Source organism: Corticium candelabrum, chromosome 3 (genome assembly GCF_963422355.1).
Source record: "Corticium candelabrum chromosome 3, ooCorCand1.1, whole genome shotgun sequence".
NCBI classification, from domain to species: domain Eukaryota; kingdom Metazoa; phylum Porifera; class Homoscleromorpha; order Homosclerophorida; family Plakinidae; genus Corticium; species Corticium candelabrum.
Window position 1 is genome coordinate 1,000,521 of NC_085087.1, and position 26,026 is coordinate 1,026,546.

A 26,026-nucleotide genomic window follows, 5' to 3' on the forward strand; every position below is an offset into this window, starting at 1 on the left:
TCTCACATTCCTTGATTCAGTAATAATAGCTGAAGTAAAACATTTGAAACCTTTTGACTTCGTACTTGCACAAACGGGGCAATTGAGAGCTGAAACACAACAACCATTCCCTTCAAACAAGCCACATAGACGCGTCAAAGCAGTTTGTCATCTCAGCCTTTTCTTTGGTTGCAGTGGTCAAGTCACACTTTGATTTTTGGCAATGGCAACAGTACTTGTTTGGCAGCAGCATCAGCTTTATTGACTTGTGCAGATAGCTCTTCAGCCTGTGTCAAAATGGGTGAAGAATAGGTGGAGGTAGATGCACCCAATGAACCTACAGATAGGAATGCTCAGACGTTGAAGGCGATGTCTTTTTTGATAGAAGATATAAATACTTAGATTTCTGGTGCTCTGGTTTTTTGAATGAGACTTTGGCAGAAGTGATTTGTGCTTTTCTTCTCTGCTGACCTTTTATTCCATTTTATTTTGGTGCCCAAGCTAATGGTCTAGTGGTAGCAACATCTGAGCCCACCACACTAGATATACAAACATCGGAAACAAAGTGGTTTGGGTGGGGGCGTATGTTTCCCCATTCAGATCTAGTTGAGGAACACATGATGATTACTGTTGTGGTAGTGGATTCGTAACAATGTTGGGTTGCCTCGGTGATTCGAGGTTGGTACACAGTATATATGTATTTCTGTGTTGCCAAACCAATCCCTTCGGATACACTGCACGAACAGGTTGACAAAAGACACTTGCTACTGCAGCAAGCTCAAGGATGCCTGACCACGTTCTAGGTTTCATGGCGGTGACACTTTGATGTTGTTTTCTTTGATAAAAGAACCACGCAAGGACAACCCAACTGGCAAGTTTCTCAAAAAGCCTGACTAGTGGCCAGGCTCATTGTTTGAGATAGCAATGACGAGACAGACAGACTTTTACCACTTCCTCTGACAGACTCGTCCTGGCTACAAACCCATCCTCGTAAAATTCTGCATGTCCGCTCAGTTCCTCAACTGTCAAGCTTCTCAACTGAGAATGGTGTCCTTCTCTGCCAAACACCAACAAACTGGCGGCATGGAACAGACAGTTTCCATCGTCTTGCACGGCCAGGGGTACAAGGCCTGAAAATTCACCTAGCAAAGCATCTGCAACCGTGAACATCATCTTCGTCTGAGTATGCTTCATACCTCTAGACGTCGAAACTGCAACCGTTTCAAGAAAACTGCGCTACCCTAATGGCAGTCTACCTAGTTCATTGACTTTGTTCTATCCTGTCAACCTAATCGCCTTCAGGTTCATACATTATAATTGCTACAGAAAACGTTAACTCACAAGTATTGCTGAGTTTCCTATCCTGCTGCTTGCACTGTGTGACTCACATGTATGACGCATGGCTCTCTGCTGCATTTGTTGCGTACCAGAGCTGTATATTGCATACACAATCCTTGGAGCCCCCCCACATACAGGATTTAACTCCTGACTCTATGCCACTAGACAAAGTACATGTATGGTGTGTGGCTGTCTGCATTTGTTTTGTGTACGACCTCCAGAAACAGTGTTTGGTGACATGATGACATTGGGATGTGTGAGGATGTGGGTTACACATACAGGATTTGACACCGCACGCTAGGCCACCGGACAAAATGTCCAGCAAAATCATGAATGACCGGAGAAATGCTTTGCTTGGTCGGTAAATATGTCTGGCCATTATATATATCATATATTTTATTTTATAATACTCCAATACCCCACCTTCCTTCCCAACATCTCTCCTAAGTCAAGTAGGCAAATCCCAACTACGAACATCTAAAACTTCTAGTTGCATACGTGCATGTAACATCTTGGCATTGTAGCACCGTAGTTTTACAGACAAGTGTTCTAGTATGTTCTTGAAAGCGTAAGGAAATGGTATTCCGCTGGTTAATGACATCTTTGAACATATTCCTCTCAAAGTGTCTAGAGTGAAAGATGATATGAAGCCCAGAGATTCAAAAACTAGTGGATAGAATAGATCACCTGCTGTGGTAATGTTGGCTCCATGCCTGACATCTTTTTCACATTCTTGTGAAATACACACACACACACACACACATGCACACACACACACACACACACACACACACACACACACACACTCACACACACTGTATATATTAGACATATCGAGAGATGTGCACCGTATAGAAAATTTGACAATCTGGATGTTTCAACCTGTAGGTATTTCCTATCAACCGAATATAATAGATAACGTTTATCAACTGTGCTTTAAATTGTCAGTTTTCTGTTATGTCATAATAAAGACCTACGGGTTGAAACGTCTCGATTTGTCAAATTTTCTATACAGTGCACATCTCTCACAATATGTCTAATATTCATGGCCACTGTACAACGCCATATCACATTATATATATAAATATAAGGCTCTGGATGATGATGTGAGATCCAACATTAAAGTCAGCCTTGTTAGTCTGCGAGAACAGGCACGTTTCAGTGCTGTCGCATATCCTCATGCGGGGGCTTGGTTGAGGGCAATCTCCAACTCAAGTCTAGGCCTGACCATGTCTCTGCGTGAATTTGTGACTTCTCTGCGTTTGCGTTTGGGAATTCCGGTTTTTCCAGCATCCCCACACTCAGTCCGTTGTGTGTGCGGTCATGAATTGGACATATTTGGTGACCATGCTCTTGGCTGTGGTCCTCTTTGGATTAAGCGGCATGATTCTTTATGTGACATCATCTTCCACTGGTTGCTCTTAGACAACTCCAATGTACGTCGAGAACAATGCTGTTCCTCTCATTCTATGACAAGACCAGGTGACGTTTTCCATTCAGACTTTTCTCTAGGCAAGGCTGCCTATTTCGACATTTCCGTGAGGAATTCGTTCACTCCCTCTCACCTTATTAATGCTGTCATAAAAGCTGGTGCTGCTGCTGAGGCTGGGGAAGTGGACAAAGATGAACGCCATCATGCTAACGTTTCAAGTTATGGCTGTTTGTTCTACCCTCTTGTGGTGGAATCATACGGGGTGTAAGCTGCACATAGTCTGGAGGTGTTGAGATCAATTGTAAAGAAGTCTCTTCTATCATCTGGCTTGTCTCTAAGCCAAGCTTCCAGCAGGCAATCTCATGAACAGTTATCTATTCGTTTGTGGCAGTATAACTTAAGAATGACTAGTGACAGATTGGACCTCGTGATTGTTGACTATCTACCTACTTATTGCGATATTGCGACTTAGACTCTTTGTGCTTTTGTTCCTAGGGCGGATATGTGTTATCTGTGTTATCTGCATTAATATATAACAATCAGTAGTCTCAGAACGTGATACCATTGACCGGGATATAACTCAGAACAAATTGTTTATGAGAATTTTTCTTTATAACTGCTCTATGGACGGAACACTACAGATAAACACCACTACAAGCATGAGCTACAAACAAAACATCTGGATCTTCAGCTATCAGTCACGAGTTGTATTGCCACAGTTTCACAGACAGTTGTTCATGTAAGTTAGTAATAGCTTGGCTGAAACTTTGATATATTGGAAAATGATGCCAAGGACTCAACATGCTGTCCTTTTGATTGCATTTTATCTCGCCATTTGTCTGTTCTTTGTGGAAGTAGGTTAATGGATTAATTGTGTTCAGCTGACTAGGAAACCATTGCATGATGGATTGGTGTAGAGGCACGTGTAGAATCATGCTATCTTTTGGTTAGGGTTAGCTATTACATTATGGTATCCTTGATTGTCGCATGAGCAGTCTTCACTTAAATATACATAGAAACTTTAGTGCCTTTGTTAGTTCACACATTGTAGTTTGCCGGTTGTTACCACTTAATTGAAGATTGCTTTTTAGGCTTTTGACACCATTACGTCTATTTCAAGAGCGTGGTAATTCTGGTGAAGTGTGTTGTAAGCTGAATATTGGGTCTCTGTCAATTCCAACAAGTTGGAGAGGACGACAAGGAGAAGCTGTTGAGGTCATGTATATTCCAAGTATTGATGAAGCTCTGAAATCTCCATACAAATACATGTTTCAGAGAATTGGTGATAAAGCTGAAGGTATAAGCTGTGGTAGTAATACATACAAATTGTTTATAACTGATGCAGTATAGATACTTAAAGGGCTACTGCAGTGCAAAAATTGAAAATTATTTTTTAAGCTAAAATGAAAGATCTACATGTGTAGTCTAGAAATAATATGATTAAATTTTTAGCACACGTTTTGAGAGAATGAAAGCAGTCCAAAGCTACTTCCGCAGTACTATTTCCGGAATGGGGCGGTGTTAGCGCACTGACATCAGTAGAGGCAGAGTAGTGCTACCTACTAATTAGTATGGTGAGTGGTTCAGAAACGGCACGTTGGAGCGACCTTGCTACGTGTAGGGATTCGGACAGCAATTCAGAGGATTTGTCATTGTTGGATTCTTTGTTGAGCGAAGTACTGGAGCACGCGGGAGAGCAATCTCTCAGTTTGTCGACATTGATCGTCATCTGAACACAGCAGAAGACATTGGATTTGTGGAACCGTATATGTTTGAGCCACTCGCTGACAGTGCATCTACTGATGAATTGCCCTCATCTGCTGATGTTGACGAACATGGTGAACGGCTGTTTGACATGTCGTGGTAAGTCCTTTGGCAAGTAATATTGTCAGCTTGAACTAATTATAGTATAGTTCAAGTGTGTGTGTGTGTGTGTGTGTGTGTGTGTGTGTGTGCGCGCGCGTGTGCATGCATGTGCGTGTGTGCATGTGCGTGCATGTGTGTGTGTGTGTGTGTGTGTGTGTGTGTGTGTGTGTGTGTCTGTGTGTGTGATCCACAGCCGCTAAGGTCAAAGTTTACAAAGCAGTTGTGATCACCACTTTACTTTATGGTTGTGAGACTTGGACATTATATAGAAGACACATTAAACAGCTTGACCAATTTCACATGCGATGTCTTCGCAAATTGGAAATACAAAATGGCAAGACATGATACCCAATATCGAGGTTCTGAAGAAATGCAACATGCCTGGAATTGAGGCTCTACTACTACGAGCTCAACTTCGACGATGGTGTGGCTATCTTGTTCGAATGAAGGATGATAGAATTCCAAGGGCAGTGTTTTATGGTCAGCTGAAGGAAGGTTCTAGAACAGCATGTGGTCAGAAATTGTGCTTTAAAGACACATTGAAATCCAATATGAAATCTTGTAATATTGATATATCCAACTGGGAAAGCTATGCGTCAGATCGATCTCTGTGGAGATCTTATTGCAAAGAATCTTTAGATCATTTTGAAGACCAGCGTTTGAAAACACTCCAACAAAAAAGGCAGGAACGAAAGACGATAAGAGTGGGAACTTCACATGCGATGTTTGTGGATGCTCCTGCACGGCATGCATTGGTCTTTGGAGACACAAGCAAGGCCATAAATGAGTTTGGTCGTGTCGACCACTCACTCCACCGTGTGTTGCAACGAAATTGCAGAAGTTCTCTCCAGAATGAGAATACGACACCAGTTTGCAGAGCATCATAGATCATCCTGGTTTTTGTTACAACTGTCTTGACATATGGGTACAGTACTGTGCACACAGTACTGCAAACAGCATACTATCAGTATCGCCAAGAACATGGAACAACAGCGCTACCGCTGTTTGCACATGAGTAATAATTATTTAAACCCATCATCCTAATAAGTGTTGCGTTGTCACTTTTGCTTTTCGAAGACATCACAGTTTGTGAATGTTCACGCCTCCTTCGACATATGCAAGAGCTTCTTCCAACAACTGAAAGTGAAATGATAACTTATTTGTTCTTTTTGGTGAGCAACTGCACTTACTCTAGCTCTTTCTCGCCAAGCCTCTTCTTCTTCTGGGGCGGTTGCGGTGTGTAGAATCAACCTGCTGTACGAAAATGGTTGGTAGTACATTGGACTATAGCCTTCTCTCTTGCTGCTGAGTCCAAAGCTTTCAGGCTCTTTTTCTCAATCCAGTGTTCTTTGAAGTGATAGCTGCAAACTCAATTTCGCTCTTCCCAGCCGTCTCTTAGTTGTTCGTCGAACTTGTTTTTCCTATCTTTTACGAAGGTGTGGATTTTTGAAACCGAAATACACTAAATCCAGACTGACTAGAGTTGTTGCAGCCTGCAACACAACATCGCACCATACTCGAGTATCATAACAATAGATAGGGTGCCTCCAATGACGTCAATGTGCTAATCCGCCCCATTCCGGAAATGGAAAACAGAAGTAACTGCTTTCATTCTCTCAGTACATTTGCAGAAAATCTAATTTTATTTTTCTAAAGTACACATTTTTGTAGATCTATTAATTTAGCTCAATTTTTTTATTTCTGCACAGCAGTAGCCTTTTTTTTGAATGTTCTTAGCCTTTAAAGTTGTTGGTAATTGTTTGCTGAACTTTGTCTGACAATTGAAAACGAACTCAAGATTGAAGCAGCACTGCTAAACATTATTGTGTGGTGATAATTTTGTAAATAGAATTTTAAGGACAGTGGTCACAACTTTTGATTATTATCTGTCATTGTACTTGGATTTGATAACATGGAATCTGTTAACTACCAGGTATGCCATCTTTTAGCAAAGTATCTAGATATGAATATTTTGAAATGCAGAAGCCTTAATTAATCAGAGACTGAGAGTCAGTACTTACCATGTTTTGGACAGCTTCTTTCGCAAAGAAATTAGCACTCATGTACTTATGTATGAATGACAAATGTCTCAGAAATCTAATATTTGTCTTTATTAGCAATAATTTTAGCTGCAGGGTGTGAAATAAGGTCTGAAAGTTGATCAGACATGATGTTCTGTCATCTTCACGTTTGGCCGGATATACATGTAGGAGCTCTTTGGCCGGACATTCAATAGTTAATTTTAATGTTTTAAGTAATAATGAATTAATTATATGTCAGCATGGGAAACAGAGATTGCATCATTTTTCTGTACATAGAAGTTACTAGCTCACTGGCCTGTTTTCCACATGGGCAGATTAGATTATTAGTTGTTAGTGAATTAATTTATCGTTGTATGCATTCATGAAGTATATCTCTCATTCACAGAATTAACAGCCACGGACAGAATTCTCATCAAGTTATTTAATTTAGCATTGTATGCAAATTTATGTTGTTGCATGAGTATCCCGTTCTGACAATTTATCATTAAGTGTATCTCATTCACATGCATTTTTACTCCGTTCTGAAGAATTAGCAGCTAAACAGAATTCTGATGAAGAAATTTTGTTCAGATTTATATTCCATTCAATGATATCCTGTTCTGAGATTGATTTTCTCAAAGTAGAATAGAGTAGGTGTCTTTACAGATCTTGTTCTTTGCCGGGGCTATTGCATTATTGATTGTTAGTTAATATCCTGTTCGTCAGTTTGAAACTCGATAGTGTGACTTGAGAAGAAAATGAGCCCGGGCTGATTAGATTATTAATTGTTAGTTTATATCTCGTTGAAGACAAATGAAATTGTCATCGAGTGTCCCACCTAAGAATCCTGCTCAGAAATATATATCTGGGCATTACATCTCGTTGAAGACAAATGATAATTTACGTAACCAAGCGTCTCGTTCCGAGAAGTTAGCAGCAAGTTTTCCATCTTAAATTAGCGTACTGTTTGCTCTCCAAAAATGTTGAAGACAAAATGGAAATATACCCGAGTGTCTCGTTCCCTGAAAGTAACAGTGAGTATCATGTATAGGAGCAGCTGGCACTGGGAAGTCACGTGTTATTTCTTAATCTCAGGTATATAAAATGCAATCAAACGTCTCGACTCGTAGCCATTCAGCAGTCCCGTTGGACATCGTCACTTCAAAGACGTTGCTGCCATTGCGGGGAACAGGCGTATCCAACAGGGCAGATATTTGACGCGTGTACACGGGCAAACAAGGGGTGTATTTTTCAAGACCTGGATATACTAAAATATTGCATTTCTGACGTCCCCAGCAATTAACGACATGCTCCATGCATACTGTCCAAGGTATCGAACGGGCAGTTTAAATTTGGTGGAGATCCGATGAACCTTTTCAGACAAATTCACGCGCAAGTGGAAGTGGTTTGATCTGCAGGAAATTGTGTCTTCTTGATAGAAGTTCAAAAGGCAACAACAATCTCACTGTTGATCTCCATAGATTCGGCGTGCACGAGCCAAATTCGGTTGTGCCGCGACTTGCTTTGTTTGGAGATCAATTTTTAGACAAAGATACTCAGACAGACAACCCTCCTTTAATTATCTATCTATATACAGTATATAGAGGAGAGCTGTTTGTCTCTGTGTGTATTCGTATGTAAATAGGATCTACAAGAAAGACGAGTCGCAGTGCCACCAAATTTTGCTTGCACATGCCGAATCCATGCAGCTCGACAGTCAGATTGTCGTCGTCTTCTAGACTTCTATCGGGACAACACGATTTCCTGCTGATTGAAAGGCACATCGGATTTCCACCGAATTTAACGGGGCAGTCCCACGGAAAACAACCTAAGCTTTTAAAATAGGTCTTGACAAGAGAATCCGAATGACATTAGTTACATGTCCAAATTTGCATCCGCTGTTGAACAAAATGATTGCTTTTCATGGACTTTCAAACTCAGTTTCAAAGTCAACAGTAAGGAGTGTCTTTCTCATTTTGCAATGGGAAACATTTACTGGGAAGTGGTAATTATGTAACCACTCTAACTTGCGAGAGATCAGGTAAGGCAGAACAAGCAGCGTTGACTAAAAGATGACTGAAACTGTAGTTGTGATTCATGCTCAGATCTCTTCTAGACGGCATGATCTGAGCTCTTGTGGGTGCTACCTTCTCTCTATGCAAACATAACGATGAAAGGGAATGTTCTCAAGTTATGTACGCAAGCTAAGGGACGTCTAGTTTGTAGTTGCATGTTCTTCTGCTTGTAATATCTCCTACTTACGCTAGTAGTTTATTGCGTTGGTTGCACAGGTGGGCATATCCCGAACGAAGATCGATAGCATAGCTTGATCTCATCAGTGCCACTGTTTCTGTTGATGCCTGGTAAAAGATGAAGCTCTCAACATTTATGAGCCAGAAAGAGAAATTAGTGAGTCTGACTCTAGCGAGGATAAACAAGAACACAAATGGATGTCTGGTACACTTTCCACACTCACCACTAAACGCTTCTCATTAGTTTGTGCGGAATACACCACACCTTTTGTTGACTTTGAAATCAGTGATGTCGTTTATTTCAGAAAGCAATCATTTTAATTCAACAGCGGAGGCAAATATAAACGTAAAGCTAACACCATTCAAAATACTCTTGTTAAAAGCAATTTTTAAAGCATAGCTTGTTTCAGCGGGTCTGCCCCTTTAAACTGCCCGTTCTTGACCTCAGACGGTACGCGTGGAGCATGTCATTTATTGCAGGTAATGTCTATAAAAGCAAGATATTTTTTAATATATTCGTGTCCTTGAAAAATACGCTTCTCTGCGTTTGTCTGTGTAGGCGCATTGAATGCATGCCACCTTTGATACACCTGTTCCTTGCAATACAGCAACATCTTTGAAGTGAAGATGCCCAACAGGGCTGTTGAAATAGTGAGAGTCAGACAAGTCGTGACTTGATATATATACACTTCTCTGCGTTTGTCTGTGTAGGCGTGTCGAATGAGTGCCACCTTCAATACACCTGTTCCCTGCAATGCCAGCAACATCTTCGAAGTGACGATGTCCAACGGGCTGTCAAAATAATGAGAGTCAGACAAGTCGTGACTTGATATATATATATATATATATATATATATATATATATATATATATATATATATATATATATATGGGGAACAGATTATCAGGGTGAGTACGTGCATGTAGCTGCATGTGACTTTCAATTTCCTGAACGGGATTCGAAGTAATGTGGCATCCAATGGGACTGTCGAAATGGCTTTAATGCGATATTAGCAAACAATCAATAATCCAATCAACATGATTTTTTGAAACAGGACACTCGGTTACATTTTCTTTGTTTTGAACAGAATATTAACAAACAATCAATAATCTCAGAACGGGATATCATTGAAAGGGATATAACTTTGAATGAAATTGTTCATGAGAATTCTGTCCAGCTGCTAATTCAGAGATACACTTCATGATATATTAAAACGGGATACTCATGCAACAACGTATAAATTTGCATACATTGGGATACTCGATCCTTGATAATTTCTCAGAACGAATATAATTGAATGTGGTATAACTCTGAGTGAGAATTCTGTTCCGCTGCAAATTCTTCAGAACAGAGTAAACATGCATGTTAATGAGATATACTTATGATAAATTCTCAGAATGGGATACTCATGCAACAGCATAAATTTGCATACAACGTTAAATTAATTGTCTTTATGAGAATTCTGTCCGCGGCTGCTAATTGTGTGACTGAGATATACTTCAGGAATGCATACAATAGTAAAGTAATTAACTAACAACTAATAGTCTAATCTGTCCATGCGGAGAACATGGCCAGTGAACTAGTGCATATAGATAGACCGCTGACACGTGTATGGTCCCGGACCAATTATTGAATGGCCGTTCTTGCTAATGTGAGCGTATTTTCCAATGTACTATACAAGATTACATTGGCAACTCTTTACCAAACACAACGCACTAAAAACTGCCATTTGCAGTCTATCTTTCGTGATGCTACAGCTATTTGTCTGCAGCCACTGCAGGCGTCAATGATAGGGAAAAAGACACCATTATCGAACGTCCACGCCTGTTCGTCAACCAAAAATATTTTTCTACAACATGTGGCACACGAATCGAAAGTTTAGAGCTTCAGCTTTGAAATTCGTTGGTCCTCATCTTGAACAAGTGCTGTCTAGTGACACTAGCGAGTGACAATGATGGCGTGTCATGGCGTCAAAAATCAAACGCACTTTCTCTGCTATTCTTGCCTTCTGAGTAGACTTGAAGCTTCTATCAAGCTGAGGAGAATGACTACATCTGATATGCTTTGTATGATCCTGTACGTAATCTCTGGCTGTATTCTCATGTCGAGTAGATCGTGAAAACTAGCAGTCTAGATCATTCAACGACTGGTTTTGACTTGATATGTTTACATGAACGTCTAAAAGTACCAGTGAAGGTACAAGAAAGAACGCTGGCGACCTTTCTACAAAGATAGAAACATATGGGAACTGAAGTATACCCAGTGACCCGTCTAGTCTAAATTGACTCTCACATCGTACAAACCTACTTGTTTTAGTCACCAAAGTATGGAGCATAGTCTGACACAAACATGCTAGCCATGTGACAGTAGATGTCGACGTGCTGATCTATCATTAGGTACGCTTGGATGGAAGGAAATAGGAAGTCCCATTCTATAGGACGTACCTAACAAAATAGCAAGTTTCTTTCCGGCTTTCATTTACAACATGGTCATGCTGTCTAAACAATAGAATTAATCACCAAAATATGGAGAGTAACTTGCATTACACTAAAGTTGACACAGATGGATTGTCTTACGTAATACACATGTACTTAATTAATTAAAGGGGAAGTCCAACAAGAATGAAATGAACTTGTATTAGTAGATCTTACAAAGACAATTGATTGGTATAAGTTACTTCGTTGTCTTCGCTTTCGTAACCGGAAATGAGTGCTTTTTCTGTGATGTGCGACGCCCAAGCGCACGCTCTCTGCTTCCTGTTTGATTAAGCTCTGCCCACTGCGAACGAATCAATGTGTTTGCCGAATCTGAATGCAAAGATGCTAGCTATGAAGATCTGCCTTCTTGTTGTCAGGAGTTCCTCTCTAAAGTAAAATGGTGTTGGTAGAACTGTTTTTCCGTCAGACTTTCTAGCAGAATTCCTCATTACTATGGCTTACTTAGAGAACGTGCTTTTGCTTGAGTAATTGTTTATCTTTGTTCTTTTAATAATATCTGAAGAGAAACGTTCAGTGTGCGGTCTAGCGTGTGCTTACAGAGGACGTTCCTATTTTCACATCTTGTCTGCTCACTCTCTTTGACCACTGATTGGTAGAAGTTTACAATCCCAAATGCGAAAAATAGGAATGTCCTCTGTTGCACACGCCAGACGGCATGCTGCACGTTTCTCTTTGGATATTAAAAGAACAAAGATAAACAATTACTCAAGCAAAAGCGCGTTCTTGTAATCCGTAGTAATGAGAAATTCTGCTTGAAAGTCTGACAGAGAAAGAGCTCTACCGGCACCATTTTATTTTGAGGAATCACTGACTGTAAAAAGGCAGATCTTCCATAATATCTTTGCATTTACATTCAGCATTCTCGATATATCCATAGTAGTCGTTCGTAAACTCATTGATTTGTTTACAGTGAGCAAAGTTTAATCGACCAGTCAGCAGAGCGGGTGCGTGGGCATTGCGCATCACAGAAACATTCTCGGTTACAAAAGCGAAGACAACGGAGTAACTCATACCAATCGATTTGTTTTTGTAAGATCTACTCAGAAGTTAAGTTCATTTTTGTTGGACTTTCCCTTTAATTAAAAACAAGTTGGTTTGTAAGGTGTGAGATTCAATTTAGACTAGACGGGTCACTGGGTATACTTCAGTTCCCTCATGTTTTTCTATTCTTAGGAAGGTTGTCAATCCTACTTGCAAATGCTCTTGCTTACCTTCACTGGTGCTTTTAGACGTTCATGTGAACATATCAAGTTAAAACCAGTTGTTGAATGATCTAGACTGCTAGGTTTCACGACCTACCCAACATGAGAACACGGCCAGAGATTACGTACAGCATCTTACAAAGCATATGTAGTCATTCTCCTCAGCTCGATAGAAGCTTCAAGTCTACTCAGAAAGCAAGAATAACAGAGATAAATGCGTTTGATTATTGACGCCATGACACGGCCCTCATTGTCGCTCACTAGTAGTGTCGGTAGACAGCGTTTGTTCAAGATGAGGACTTACGAATTTGAAAGCTGAAGCTCAGCTTTTGATTTGTTTGCCACATGGTGTAGAAATCTTTTCGGTCGTCAACCAGGCATGGACATTCGATAATGGTGTCTTTTTCCCCATCATTGACACTGCAGTGGCTGCAGACAAATTGCTGTATCATCACAGAAGATAGTCTGCAAATGACCGCTTTTTGGTGCTTTGGCATTTTGTAAAGAGTTGCCTATCTAATCATGTGTAGTACATTGGAAAATACGCTCACGTTAGCGAGAACAGTCATTCGATAATCGTAGGCATTTGATAATTGGTCTGTGACCCTATAAACAAAATACACCTTGCTCCGAATACGAGTTGGCATGAGGACAAAGCCCTAGTGCTAACGAGCTAGCACAGCGGGGTGTTTTGTTTATACACTTGCCAGGTGTATAACCGGCTTGTAGTGCCCAGCTAAAATGTTGAGCTAATCAGTGTTCAGTATTTGCTTAGAAGAAGTGACAGATCTCACTTCTGCTACATATTGACTGATTAATAAACCAGTAGCCCTGGGCATTTATATTGCCCGATTTATTGGACAGTCAATATGTAACGAAAGTGGGATATGTCACTTACTCTAAGCGAATACTGTACACTGATTGGCACAGACGAAGCTAGGGTGCTACAAATGGAATTACTGCGTCTCAAGGGAGCTACACTTTCCAATTGCAGTAACAAGTCTGACCTACAACTGCAACAAGGAATAGAACAAGAGGTGGTCAAGATAGCAGCACGCCTTAACACGTTGAAAGTGCAGCACACGGCCACCAGGTGTTGCATGGGTGTCTGTAGGAGCCATGATGTCGGTGCCATTTGAAACCACAAAATGTTCATGTGCATTTTGTTACATTTCAATGCAGGCTGTAGGAGAGACTAAAGAGGGTAGCTAAGATAGTCTCACGCAGCCAGCCTCTTTCCTTTCTGACTTCCTTTGGCGGGGAAAGGGTCTGGTAAGGTTCCTTTGATGTCTTGGGTCTTCTGACCCTGCATTCAATGGAGCATAAAGGATCTATTAATTGGAATAAGCGAGCAAATGTTGGGAATGGATCTGGCAATTAGTATGTACTGGTGCAGCAAAGTTTTCACTTCTGTTTCTGCTGCGTGTGCTCCTGGACTTTGTTCCTGTTTTAGGCGAGATGACCTTGGCAGGTGAGTTGTTCTTAGAGTGTACGTGTACAAGGAAGTCATCTCACTTACAAATTTAATTAGGTGCATGAATCGATCATGCAACTTTCATACGTGACAGTATGAATTTGAAGCCAATAAAGTGTAGGGGATGGAGGTGGAGACAACAACTCACCTGGTATCGCATAACCATAATCAATGTTTGCGTCTCGCATGTGATAACTCTCGTTGCTGTACTTGGCGACTACAGGCTATTTATGGACTTTGCTTTCACATAAAATGACAGTTGCTTGTAGGATTTTGATAGATTTTACAAATAGCATGCTTAAAAGGAAAGAGTATCTAAATTCATAATTTTTTTGCGACAATGTTATCGTGGTTTACAGAAGGCTCATAGCTGTGGACGTTATTGTGTAAACACAACTTCAATTATTGTATTATTCCCCATTATGCTGCATGCCGGTGTGAGGTTTATCAAAACTTACACGAGGCAGTTCTGGAAACTAAACCGGCATGTAGTATAGGGTGGGTAAGTGCCGACCCAATGGGTGCTACTATTGAAGGCGAGGCAATAGATATTAATGTCTGCACACGTAAGCCATGATGGGAAAGCTGGGTGGCACTTTCGAGAGGCAGGGGAGACACGATTTTCATGGAAAAATATCAAAATAGTGTGGGACGCCACAATAGTCTAGCACGTGGAAGAAAATCATATATCATTGACATAAAACTGTGTGTACTTTGAAGCAGTGGTTTGACCCGCATTTTGCTGCATGCTGGTAAACCCCTTAGTATACCGGCACCCCTGTTAACTTTGGCACATACCGGCGTGCAGCAAAATGCGGGGTAATATGGTACTAGTATATCAAATTTATTTGAATTGGGCTGGCCTTAAGTAAATAGAGAGGCCTCAACTGGAGAGATACAGTAGAGTTTAGGCCACTTTCAAATAGAGATTGCAGCTGACCTACATCAAGGAAAATCTAAGTCAAAGTTGTAGGACTTTTTTGGCATCTTTGTATTGTAGATGATGTTCGAAAAGTGCACTAAGCAAGTACACTCCTGAGCTAGAAGCACCAATCAAGTGAAGTCAATATCCACATCTTGTGCACACATGCCGAGTTTGTAAAGATCCACGAACATGAGCTGTATTGGTACACATACTTAGGCTTGTACTGCAGGAAGTACAGCGTAGGCAGTGGCTTTAAATTAAGCTGTTTATGTTTAGAAGTCATGGTTGGTGTCTGTTGCTTAAGTAGAGTTCACAGCTACTATTTAAAGAAATCTGGCACCCATTAATTGAAAAGAAGCTGGAGCAGGAAGTAAACGCATGTACTGGATTACCCCACATTTTGCTGCATGCCGGTATAAGTGAGTTTTACCAAAACTTAGATGAAGTAGTTCTGGTAACTAAGCCGGCATGCCGTATAGGTGGGGTAGGGGGGGTAGGGTGGGGTAAGGTGTGCTGGTGAAAGCAAGGCGATAGATATTAACATTGCACACGTGCTCCATATAGGAGCTGGATATTGATGGCATTCTTGAGAGACAGGAGAAGACATGCCTGCTATCGAAGAGCAACAAGCAAGCACTAAAGACCGCAATAGTCAAACACGTGCAAGAAAATTGTATAGACGAATCTGTGCATACTTTCAAAGTATGATGAACTCGGCGGCAACAAGTCAAGGACAGCCAAAAAATGCAGAGTCACGAGTCTCAAGGCAATGTGTCCAGGATTGGGTGATAGACCGAGAATCACTGCAAGAGACCAAACGGCAGCACCAAATAGCAGTCCGGAAGAGGGGAAACGTGCCAAGTATCAATGATTTGCGATAAGAAGGGGGGGGGAAGTTTTCACGTCTTGAAGAAAGAGTTAGACAGCAAGGGTCAATTAGTCCCTGTGCGGAAACTCATACAAAGCTTCGCTAGGAAGTTTGTTTCACCCCTCCAGTATACCAAGGTTTGTTGATGCCAGCTGATAGAGCTGGTGTGACTACTAGATAATGTCGATGTTGGCAGTCTGGAAAGTGCACGACGTTTCCGGTATAACGTACTGAAAGTTGTAGGCTTGGCCTCGTGTACTCAGACCGTATTTGTAGTGTTGTTAGAGCAATTCTACTGTTATGTACAGGCAATTCGACTTCACAACAACTGATCTGAAATCGTCTCGTCATGAGGTTTTGTCTAATGTAATTATCAACTTGGTAGCTTCACGTTTTGGAGATATTTGGGTTTCTTATGCAGCGTCTAGGCGTAGCACACGTATAGTAGAAACTTGCACCACCAACCATTGGCCCTGACTTAGATGATTCAACCAGATGAAGATGATTCAACACGCAAGTGTAAATGACTGAACCGGCTAAGAATTATCTGCATGGATGCAAGTGACACGGAAGTAGAATGCTAATGTAGTGAAGTAGTGGTTTCGCAACAGCAGTTGACAAAAAGCACATTTATTACGACTGACACATGGTATATGTTGGTTGTAAGTATGTATACTACTATAGTCTACTACTACTACAAGAGTTTTTATCATTGCTGTAAATTAACATGTCTTCTCTGTATACTACACTGTCAAGCAGTCAGTACATGTGGTTATAAAATGTCGGATACGGACTCTGAATGACTCGAGGAGAGTGATTTCGAAGTGGCTTGTTCTGTATCTCTTGCTTCAAGCTCAAAGGTGGTTTGTCTTGACTGGGATTATTGTCTCTGTCATACTGTTGAAAGTGCATCATCTGCATGATCTCATTATACGAATTTGCATCGCAGTTGGGAAAAACTACGTGGATGAAGTATCTTGTGTAAGTGGACATGGCGATCCTACATACGAATTTTTGTCTAGATGTTGCAGTTCTTCAGACGATCCTTCTAAAGGAGGCTATACCATGCATCGTCGGTGTTATCAAGACTACACGAACAAAATTAATGTGTTGCGTCTTCTGTGTTGCAAGCAAGCAGAGTCCTCAGCAGTGAAAGAGGCGATACCTTTGTCGGCTTAATCTCATAGTGACAACACAAGACACGTTCGAAGCGCTTTTCCATACAGCTATCCACTAGATGCAGGTTTTGTGATATTTGTCAAAAAATACCAGCAAACAAAAACGAATGAAGAGTGTTGTCTCGTTTCCTATGAATTGGACACCGTTGCCAATCGCCTTACAAAGTCTGCATAGCATTACAAGGAGATATCTATGCCAATGAGGTTAAATACCACTGATCTTGCTACGTCAGTTTTACAAAAATAACCCACCAGGCATTCCTGATGACGACGATGGCGATGCTTGCACATCAGAATCGGAAGACAAAATTACGGCAGCCGACATTGAGGCATTTAGTGTAGTGACCATGCAACATTGAAGCCAAAGGGAAGTATCCAAACGATAGGATTGTGAAAAAGTTAATGAAAAAGGTTACATGACTTCAGAACTTATGAATGCCTGGAAGCAGAGTGTGTGGAAAAAGGCCAGCAGGATTTTGACGCCCACCATCTCTGATTGTCATGGACAGTGCACCGAGTCACGTGAAGAAAAGTGTCATTTCATCTTTCAAACAACACTACAACACTGAAGTTGCAATAATACCAGTTGGAATGACTCCAGTATTGCAGCTCGCAGATGTCCACTGGAACAAACCATTTAAGACAGCAATGAAAGAGATGTGGATCCAGTGGCTCAGTGATGGAGAAGTGGAGTACACTCGTTCTGGCAAACGAAAATCAGCATCCTATAACATGGTGGTGCATTGGGTGTCTGAATGCTGGAAAACCTTGTCTGTTGACTTAATCTGCCGTGGAATTCTTCTTGAACTGTGGAATTACTGGAGACACGTCTGCTAAATTTCACCAAAGACTGCAACTGATATTGCAAGGTGTGGGAGTTAACGACAAAGAGGAAGAAGCTAGTGGTCTTACAGACAAGGAAGGAAAAATGAAGAACAGGATGAAGAAGCAGAGGATATCGAAGAAGTTGATAACTGAACATTAACTTTTGATGCTGTAAGTTGTATCGTTAGATAAATAAGCAGAGAACATCTATAGGAGGAACTTGATGACTGAAGTTTACGTTTTAGTGTTTTAGTCTTGTTCTTTAAGTTTATCTTCTAGTCTTATTGTGAATGGCTCATGTACACCTAGAGAAGCAGTCATTTGACCTCACATTTTGCTGCATGCTGGTAAACCCCAGAGTATACCGGCACCCTGGTCAACTTTGGCATATACCGGCATGCAGCAAAATGCAGGGTACTACGGTATGATAATCAATAAAGGCATTTTAGCTTGATAATTGTCACTAATGCAGTGAGGAAAAAAGGGGATTATTTTGACTCGGACAGACTGAGTAAATGTGGAACATTCTTGTATGGTGTTACATGAACTAAGTGCCTCCCTACTGCAGCCATTTGCATGTAATTTTAATAACCAACTTCCAAGGGAGAAATGGCGTTAAAGGCAACTGATGTTTTTTTCTCTGGATAAAGCATGCTAGGAGGCACCCAAGTTCATGAAATTGACAGTTACTCCATTGGCAAGGCCATAACGTGCTAAGAGACAAGGTTTACATTATCATTTATGTGTATACAGGTGGATGTTTGTCTAAACACGTCCCAACACTGGTGCAGTATTTAGTCGGACAAACAACACATTTGGTGGGACATTGTCTTATGTCCTACCGTTATTTTCCACACTGCTAATGTGTGTTATGTCAGAATTGAGCTCACTAGCAAATACTTTAAATTGTAGTCAACAATTGGTCATGATTCAAGGTGATAGACTTTGTTTTTGCTTGAAATTTAATTAATGACAGTTACAGCTATGTTGAGGTCAACTGACAAGATACCACAATATGTACTTAAAATGTTCAGTTTTTCCCAAAATTAATTAATACATTGTTATTAATATTAATGTTATGGTTAATATTACTGACGTAGCTACTGACGGTATAGTTGAACAATCAGTAGAACAATTGGTAATAAAGTTAGATCAAACAATACCTCTAGCACAGACAGTGAAAAGATCTTTACCACAAAGTGGGAGGACAACAATGACAACTAATTTAGATCAATTTCACCAATGACGAAAAAAGAATGAAATTAAATGCGTGTTTGTCTGTTGATGTCAAAGCAAGGCGGGTCTGAAGGCGGAACTTCACAGATCACATTGCAAAAGCTGTCCATAAACGCCTACCCTATTTCTATTTAACATTATCTCCACCTCTTCACGTACATACAAATAGATAGAATGTTTATACTCATGTAGAGTCCTGAGATCCAGAGGATTTCTAACGTTGTTGGTAAATACTTTAGGACCACTCCCTCAAAATCCAAACGAGGCAGCCTGCCCTGCTAAAAGATCCTGGTGGAAACTCTGAATGTTTGTGCATAAGTTAGGTTTGTTGTAGAAGATATTATGGCTCTGTTTCTCGATGTTATGGAATGTTGAAAATTGACTTTTCTTTTAGAGAGTGATCTTCATTTTATCTTTTGCATAGAGCTGCATATGATTTTTGTTGTGTTTCTGTTTCAGTTTTGAATGAGCAGTTGGAGAACATGGAAGACATGTTTACAAATCGTTACGGATTATCAGAACTCTCACATGTTGCTCATCAATGCCAGGTTCTGTTCTATATTGTATCAATTTAGTATTTGTGCTTATTATGTCATTCATACCAAGCAGCTTTTGTTAGCAGGCTGCTTAATAAACCACAAACTACTAATAGTTTAGTGATTTTTTTTCTATTTGAGTTGTTTACTATGTACTGAGTCAATTACTAATAATATTGGTGTTAATAAAGGTTGTATTTTAAACCGCAGTAAGTAGGCGGATTGATCTAATTTTGCACAAATCTGTCAGATTAGAATAGCTGTTCAGCTTCTCCGTAGATCAAGCATTTGTGTAGAACTTGCGAAAGTGGAAGAAGTGACAGTGATTTTTGAGTTTACCATGATTCAAAACAATCACGTTTGCGAGAACGAAGAGTCCCTCTCCTCTAGAACATCAACCAGCAAAGAAAGGAGAAGCACTAAAGTCCGAGAAGAACAACCCGAAGGCATGAAGTTAAGCCACAGAGTTGGCTTTAATAGATGGTAGAAGATCTTGGCTATTTACAAGCACAGAAGAGGATGAGTACGGATATAGAACTGTGACGTTTTGCAAGTTGGGAAGAAACTTCCGAGATTCACGAATTTAATGCCAACCGCCTTGGTGTGATGTCCCATGTCAATACTTGAGAAAAGACTAGGTCAGTGCTCATGAACAGTCTCAGCAACACAAGCAAGCGAAAAACGCTGTAGCCTGGAACAAGAGTCTCAAACAGCGAGAGACAAAAAGCAGTCAGCCTTGTCATATAACATTGCACAAGACTTATTAAATGTGGCCTATGTGCTCCAAACATGTTGAAAGCTAATTTGTGGGAAGAATGCCACATACACCAGCTGGGATAATATCCCAATTCTTATCAAGTCAATATCTAAAAACGTCAAGCCTACAGTTCAAGAGAAAATTGACAGTTCTCCAGATTTTGCTCTGATGTGTGATGAGGTAACTGATATAACATTTAGAAAACACTGGCCACAACATGCTGATACATCGACCGAAGTGGAAATGCCGAAAGTCTCTTCTAAGCAGTGTTGAGATTCTTAATGGCAAAGCAGGAATGGTCACACATCGTCTGAAAAAGATGAGTTGATTTCTCAGGTTGATTGCTGCATTTGCATCCGATGAAGCAAGTGCATTCACAGGCTCTGCCAATGGTGTTCCAGCACTGTAAGGGTCATAGACTGGCTTTGGCATGCAAGGACACTTTTAAGAACATACCATTGTTGTTCATAATTGACTAGATACTGCAAGATGTGAACAATGCCAGACTACGCCAATTACAAATGTTTTCCACCAGGCAGTTCTTATCATGAAGCAATTAAGCTAAGCAATATCGATGGCTAAGTCATGATCAAGCCATTTTGGCATTAGTCCAGTCCATAGTTACAGGTAAAGTTGTAGATCATCATAAACTGCATAATTACTAAATAATGAGGTTTCCTTTTAAATAATGTTTTAGAGCTGTTGTGGAAGAGTTGGAAAGCAGAACAATTGCTGAAGATCCTGTTGGGCATGGTATTGTCAAGAAGCTAAAGTCAAGCAGGACTCTTCTTGCCTTGTCGATATGTGATAGTCACGTCGTACTGTTGCAAACGTAGAACATTCTCTGCAAGCGTTTAGGTGCTTCATGAAGCGCTTTTTCTCACTATCATCTCGAGAGGTTTGTGGTCTGATTTGACGGTGACCGGTCTTCCATAGGTATAATAATGAAACCGCTCTATTGCAAAGACTATGGCGAGTAGCTCTTTTTCAATGTAATGAGTGTAACGGCATTCTGTGGGTGTGAGAGCACGGCTTGCATATTCCGCAGGGCATCCGTCCTGTAACAATGCTGCTCCAAGTCCTGTACTGGACGCATCGCATTGCACTGTGACTGCAATAGTTGGATCAAAATACTTCAACATCGGGACTTCACACAAGACTGATTTCAATCTGTCAAAAATGCCAGGTCGTGCCCCTTTGACCATTTCCACTCCACATCTTTGTGTGTTAGGTCTCGCAATGGCTTGCATAAATCAGCCAACTGGTCTGTGAAGCGTGACAGGTAATTCACCATCCCCAGAATTTGACGTACTTAGTGATGTCAGTACGACGCGACATCTCTGTAATCGCTCTGATTTTCTGAGGGTTTGCCATGAGACCATCACTCGTGAGCAGGTGCCCTATATATGCCACTGTCTGTCGCCGCAAGCGAAATTCTTGTCTTTGTTGAGCTTGATCCCAGTCTCCTTGCATTGGTTCAATAGAGCATTTAGTTTCTGATTGTGGTCTTGCTCTGCTACAGCAATAGTTGGTTCTTCACCTGCATCCAGTTTGTCCTCCACGATGACATATACGCCAGGCAATCCTTCCAACAATTGATGAATTCTCATCTGAAGTAGCTCTGGTGCCGGTGATACCCAAAAAGGCAGGCACTTTCACCAGTATCGCCCAAAGGGTGTACCAAACGTTGTAAGCTCTCGCGATGCTTCATCTAATTCTATATGCCAAAATCCGTTGCGGATGTGTGCTATGGTAAAACCTTTGCTTTCGCTAGCGAGAGCAGGACGTCGTCGTGAGTTGGCACCAGATAATGGCTGCATTTTAATACTCTATTCAATGGTTTAGGGTCCAGACAGATTCGGACAGTTCCGTTTGGTTTTTCGCTAGTACTAAACTTGAAACTCAGTCAGTGGGTTGGTCCACCTTTCCTATTACATCCAGCCGCTCTAAGCGAACTAGTTCTTCAGGCAACTGCTGCTTCGTAGCAAGAGGAATCTTTCGTATAGGTGCCTGCACTTTTGTGACGACGGGATTGACATTCAGGTGGAGTTGCCCTGGAAATCATCCCAGTTCACCCTTAAAGACTTCCTGATATGCATCCACTATTTGCTTCATGTCAGTACAACCCGACGACGACGTGCTAGCTCCTTCAGTGATGAATTGAATATGATCAAATTCAACTTTGACCAACCCATTGCCTGCACGCTCCTTGTGCCAAGAATTGAGGTTTGAGCCTTGTTAACCACTACAAAATTGCTGACATACGTTTCCTTGGTTTTTGGGTTTTCTATTGTAAGTGTCCTTACCCCGAGCGGTCGCATCTTGTGTTGACTATATATAGACAGCATCTGTTTGGTTGGCCATATCTCGTGTGTCTCAGGAAGGTCTACCTTTCTAACAACATTGCATGTCGCTCCAGTATCTAGTTGAAAACGGACGGGCCTCGGATTCCCTTTCATCAACAATGTTGCATAAATCCATAAATCTGGCGCTCAAACCTACTAGTAGAACGTGAGACTAAATTTACAGCTTCCACATCAGGTGTCAGTGTAACTGTCATTATTTGTTGTTTGTCAGCACTGTCGTCATAGAGCTATCTTCATGTGTCGTTTACTCGTTGTATATTTTCTGTGTCACTCCTAGCACGGGAACTTCCAGATCTCTGGCACACATGAGCAAAATGATTTTTCTTTCCACATGATATGCACGTTTTCCCAAAAGCTAAGCGTTTGCCTCTACCCCTACCATGCCTCAAACCACAATATCTGCAATCAAGAGAAGAGATCGTTGCTTTGGACTCCGGGTTCTTACCACATTTTGACTCAGTTTGACTAACTCCATGGATCTCTTGTTCTTCAGTCATAATTTTTATTTGCTGAACAGCTACTTCGCTAGTTTGACACAAATCAATACAACTGGTCAACGTGAGTGTTTTCTTCTGAAGCAGCTGTTTACACAAACAGCTATCACGGATGCTACACACAATCCTGTCACGTAAAAGTTCACTGTCCATTGGACCAAAGCACAGCGGCTGACAAGCTCTCTTATGTTTGTCGGATATGTCTCAAAACTGTCATGCGCTACCTAATCTCTTCTATTGAATACGTAGCGGTCGTAAATTACATGAGACTCACCAACACAATGTCATTCCATTAGAGTCAGAATCATGGTCATATTGTTCTTGCTTTCTGGATTGGGAAACTGCAAGCTGTTGTAAATTTTCAACGCATCTTGTCCCAAACACGTGACAAACGTTAATACTCTGTATGTTGCAGGCGCCTCTACGAGATTCGCAATGACCTCGTATGCCTCCCAGATCTGCCGCCAAGCCTTCCAGTTTTGCGCTAGGTCACCTCTTACTTTCAGAGGTCCAGGTGGCGGGAAGTACTCTGAGTCTGATGGGGCGTCGTTCTGCCATTCCAAGTGCAGGTGAGGCCTCCGCCTTTATACCTTACCGCCATCCATAGTCTTGTTCAGTCAAATTTTTTCAGGTTACGACTCACTTCTGACACCATGTGTCATTCTATTGTCTACACACAGAGGGCAGAGTCTGCGCATGTCCATTACCCAACAATGTGATTTTCCTTTGTTTTCTCTCTGAATAGATTAAAAATGCTCAGCTAGTGTTTAGCATCTTCAGGTATTTTCTGACCCTGTGAAGGTACTCGTCTAAGCTATGCGTGTGTGGAATGTCCATTTCGAAAATTGATAGTTGAATACAAAATTTTATTTTTAATTTATCAAAATTTGACATTATATGAAATTTCTAGAATATCTTAGAAAGAAACAGCACAAATTGCTATTGTAACATCAATTAATCAAACTTTAAAGCAATGAATAATATTTGAAAAACAACAAGTTTAGTGTTTTGTGTTCATTTTCATTTTTGTTATAAAATTAAAATTAAAATAGTTGACTTCCGGTTGGGTCAGGTAAGCACCTTGGCGGCTTCTTCTTGGTGCTTCTGTAATGTATTTTCACTACTGTTCGCATACACTTTGACATTTAATATACTCTTTGACATTAGAGTACACTCTATTACATTAGGGTACATACACTTTACTTTAGGTACACTCTAAGTGACAATTGACAACAAACCACTCAAATACACACTGATGAAATAGGTGTTAATAACTATGCAGCAGCGATGTAGGATTCTTTGCTGAAGCAAATTCTTGTTCAGTTGATGTGGCGTCTTTAAGTTTTCGATTGTACACTTGCGCTACAGCGATTTGGTTTGTATAACACACTTGCACTGATTGCAGGTGTAGTACAGGTGCACTTGTACGTCTGCCAAAGGGATTAGGGTTATGGCACAGGTGTACGCATAGCAAAGTGCACCTGCACTTGTGCTAAGCGCTAAGCCTATTAGCTTGTTGCAGCACAAATTACACTCAGATAACTAACATGTTAATTAACTGATGTATTAATTAATATATCTACAAATTGAAACATGGGTCTTTCTTGCCTTTACCATTTGCTGAACTACTGTATTCGCCCGTAATAATGCTCATACCGAAATAACACTCTTGCCTGTATATACGCCCGTGTGCGACAGGTCAGAACTTTCAGCCCGAAAAATGCCCATGCCCAACTGTACACAAGGATACGCATGTGCCGACAAAACAAAATGGAGTTCGCAGAACATTCGTTTCCGTCTGTGTGCTGATGTCAGTGTTGAGTGAAAGTGCTTACCGCTAGACTCATTTCTTTGTTGCAATTACCGATCCTGATGCTTTTGACGGCTTCAGACTGACCACTCTGGTTTGTGTGTGTAGTGTTTAGTTTCTGTGTTTATGCTGATGCTGTATGGATGCCAGTACTTTTGATCTTGGACCAAAATAGCGCCCATGCCCTAGTATACACCCAGAAAACGTTTCTTTTCTATATAGCCCAGGACGTTATTACAGACGAATATGGTATTAAAGCCACTGCTTCTCTAGATGCCTAATTTCAGTGATTTTAATGTAATTAAAAGACTAGGTGTTACCGGGTACACCACTGATTGCTACACTACCAGTTGCCATTTTAATGAACTAAAATGTTATTAATTATTGCAAGGCGCCATTCACGCTGTCCCCGGATGTTAATCTATTATCAATTGCAAACAAAAAAGTGTTCTTGATACTGTTCTATTATACATAAGGAGAACTCTCACCAAAATCAACAATCTCTCAGATGAAAGCTGTCACTTCATGACACAACTCTTTACAACCGTTTACTGCAGACGTTTACTATAACAGATAAATAAAGCATTGAAATTACTTGTGTAGGCGTGTTTAGTACCCGTATGATGATGATGATGGCATGTCCCCTGATAACAGTGATGACTCTCTTTAGTGTCCTCTGTGTCTCTGGTGGGATTTAACACCTGCTTTCGAACGGCATTCCTTGCCACAAGATTGGCAAACGAATGACTTGTTGGTAGGAACAATTTGTTCTTTCCGTTTCTGACGTTGAGCTTGCTGGTTAGCAAGGAAGACCGATACCTGTGCAGTTTTCAAGGCAAGGATCATGAGACATATTGAATCACTGCGTTTCCGGACGACTGCTACGGATATATCAAGAATGCCGAATGTGAATACGAATATATTATGAAGATCTGCCTTCTTGCCGTCAGTAGTTCCTCTCTAACATA

At 40.9% G+C, this 26,026-nt stretch overlaps 1 protein-coding gene across 1 annotated transcript in view; it reads left to right on the forward strand.

The window, feature by feature from the left end:
* Positions 1-6,595, forward strand: part of LOC134177348 (DNA polymerase alpha subunit B-like) — a 16,668-nt gene extending 10,073 nt beyond the window's left edge. The window contains exons 6-7 of the mRNA XM_062644122.1: positions 3,841-4,046; positions 6,353-6,595. Of these exons, the coding sequence (XP_062500106.1) occupies positions 3,841-4,046; positions 6,353-6,393 (247 nt within the window). The 3' untranslated portion in view covers positions 6,394-6,595. The remainder of the gene's footprint in view (positions 1-3,840; positions 4,047-6,352) is intronic.
* The last annotated feature ends 19,431 nt before the right edge of the window (positions 6,596-26,026 follow it).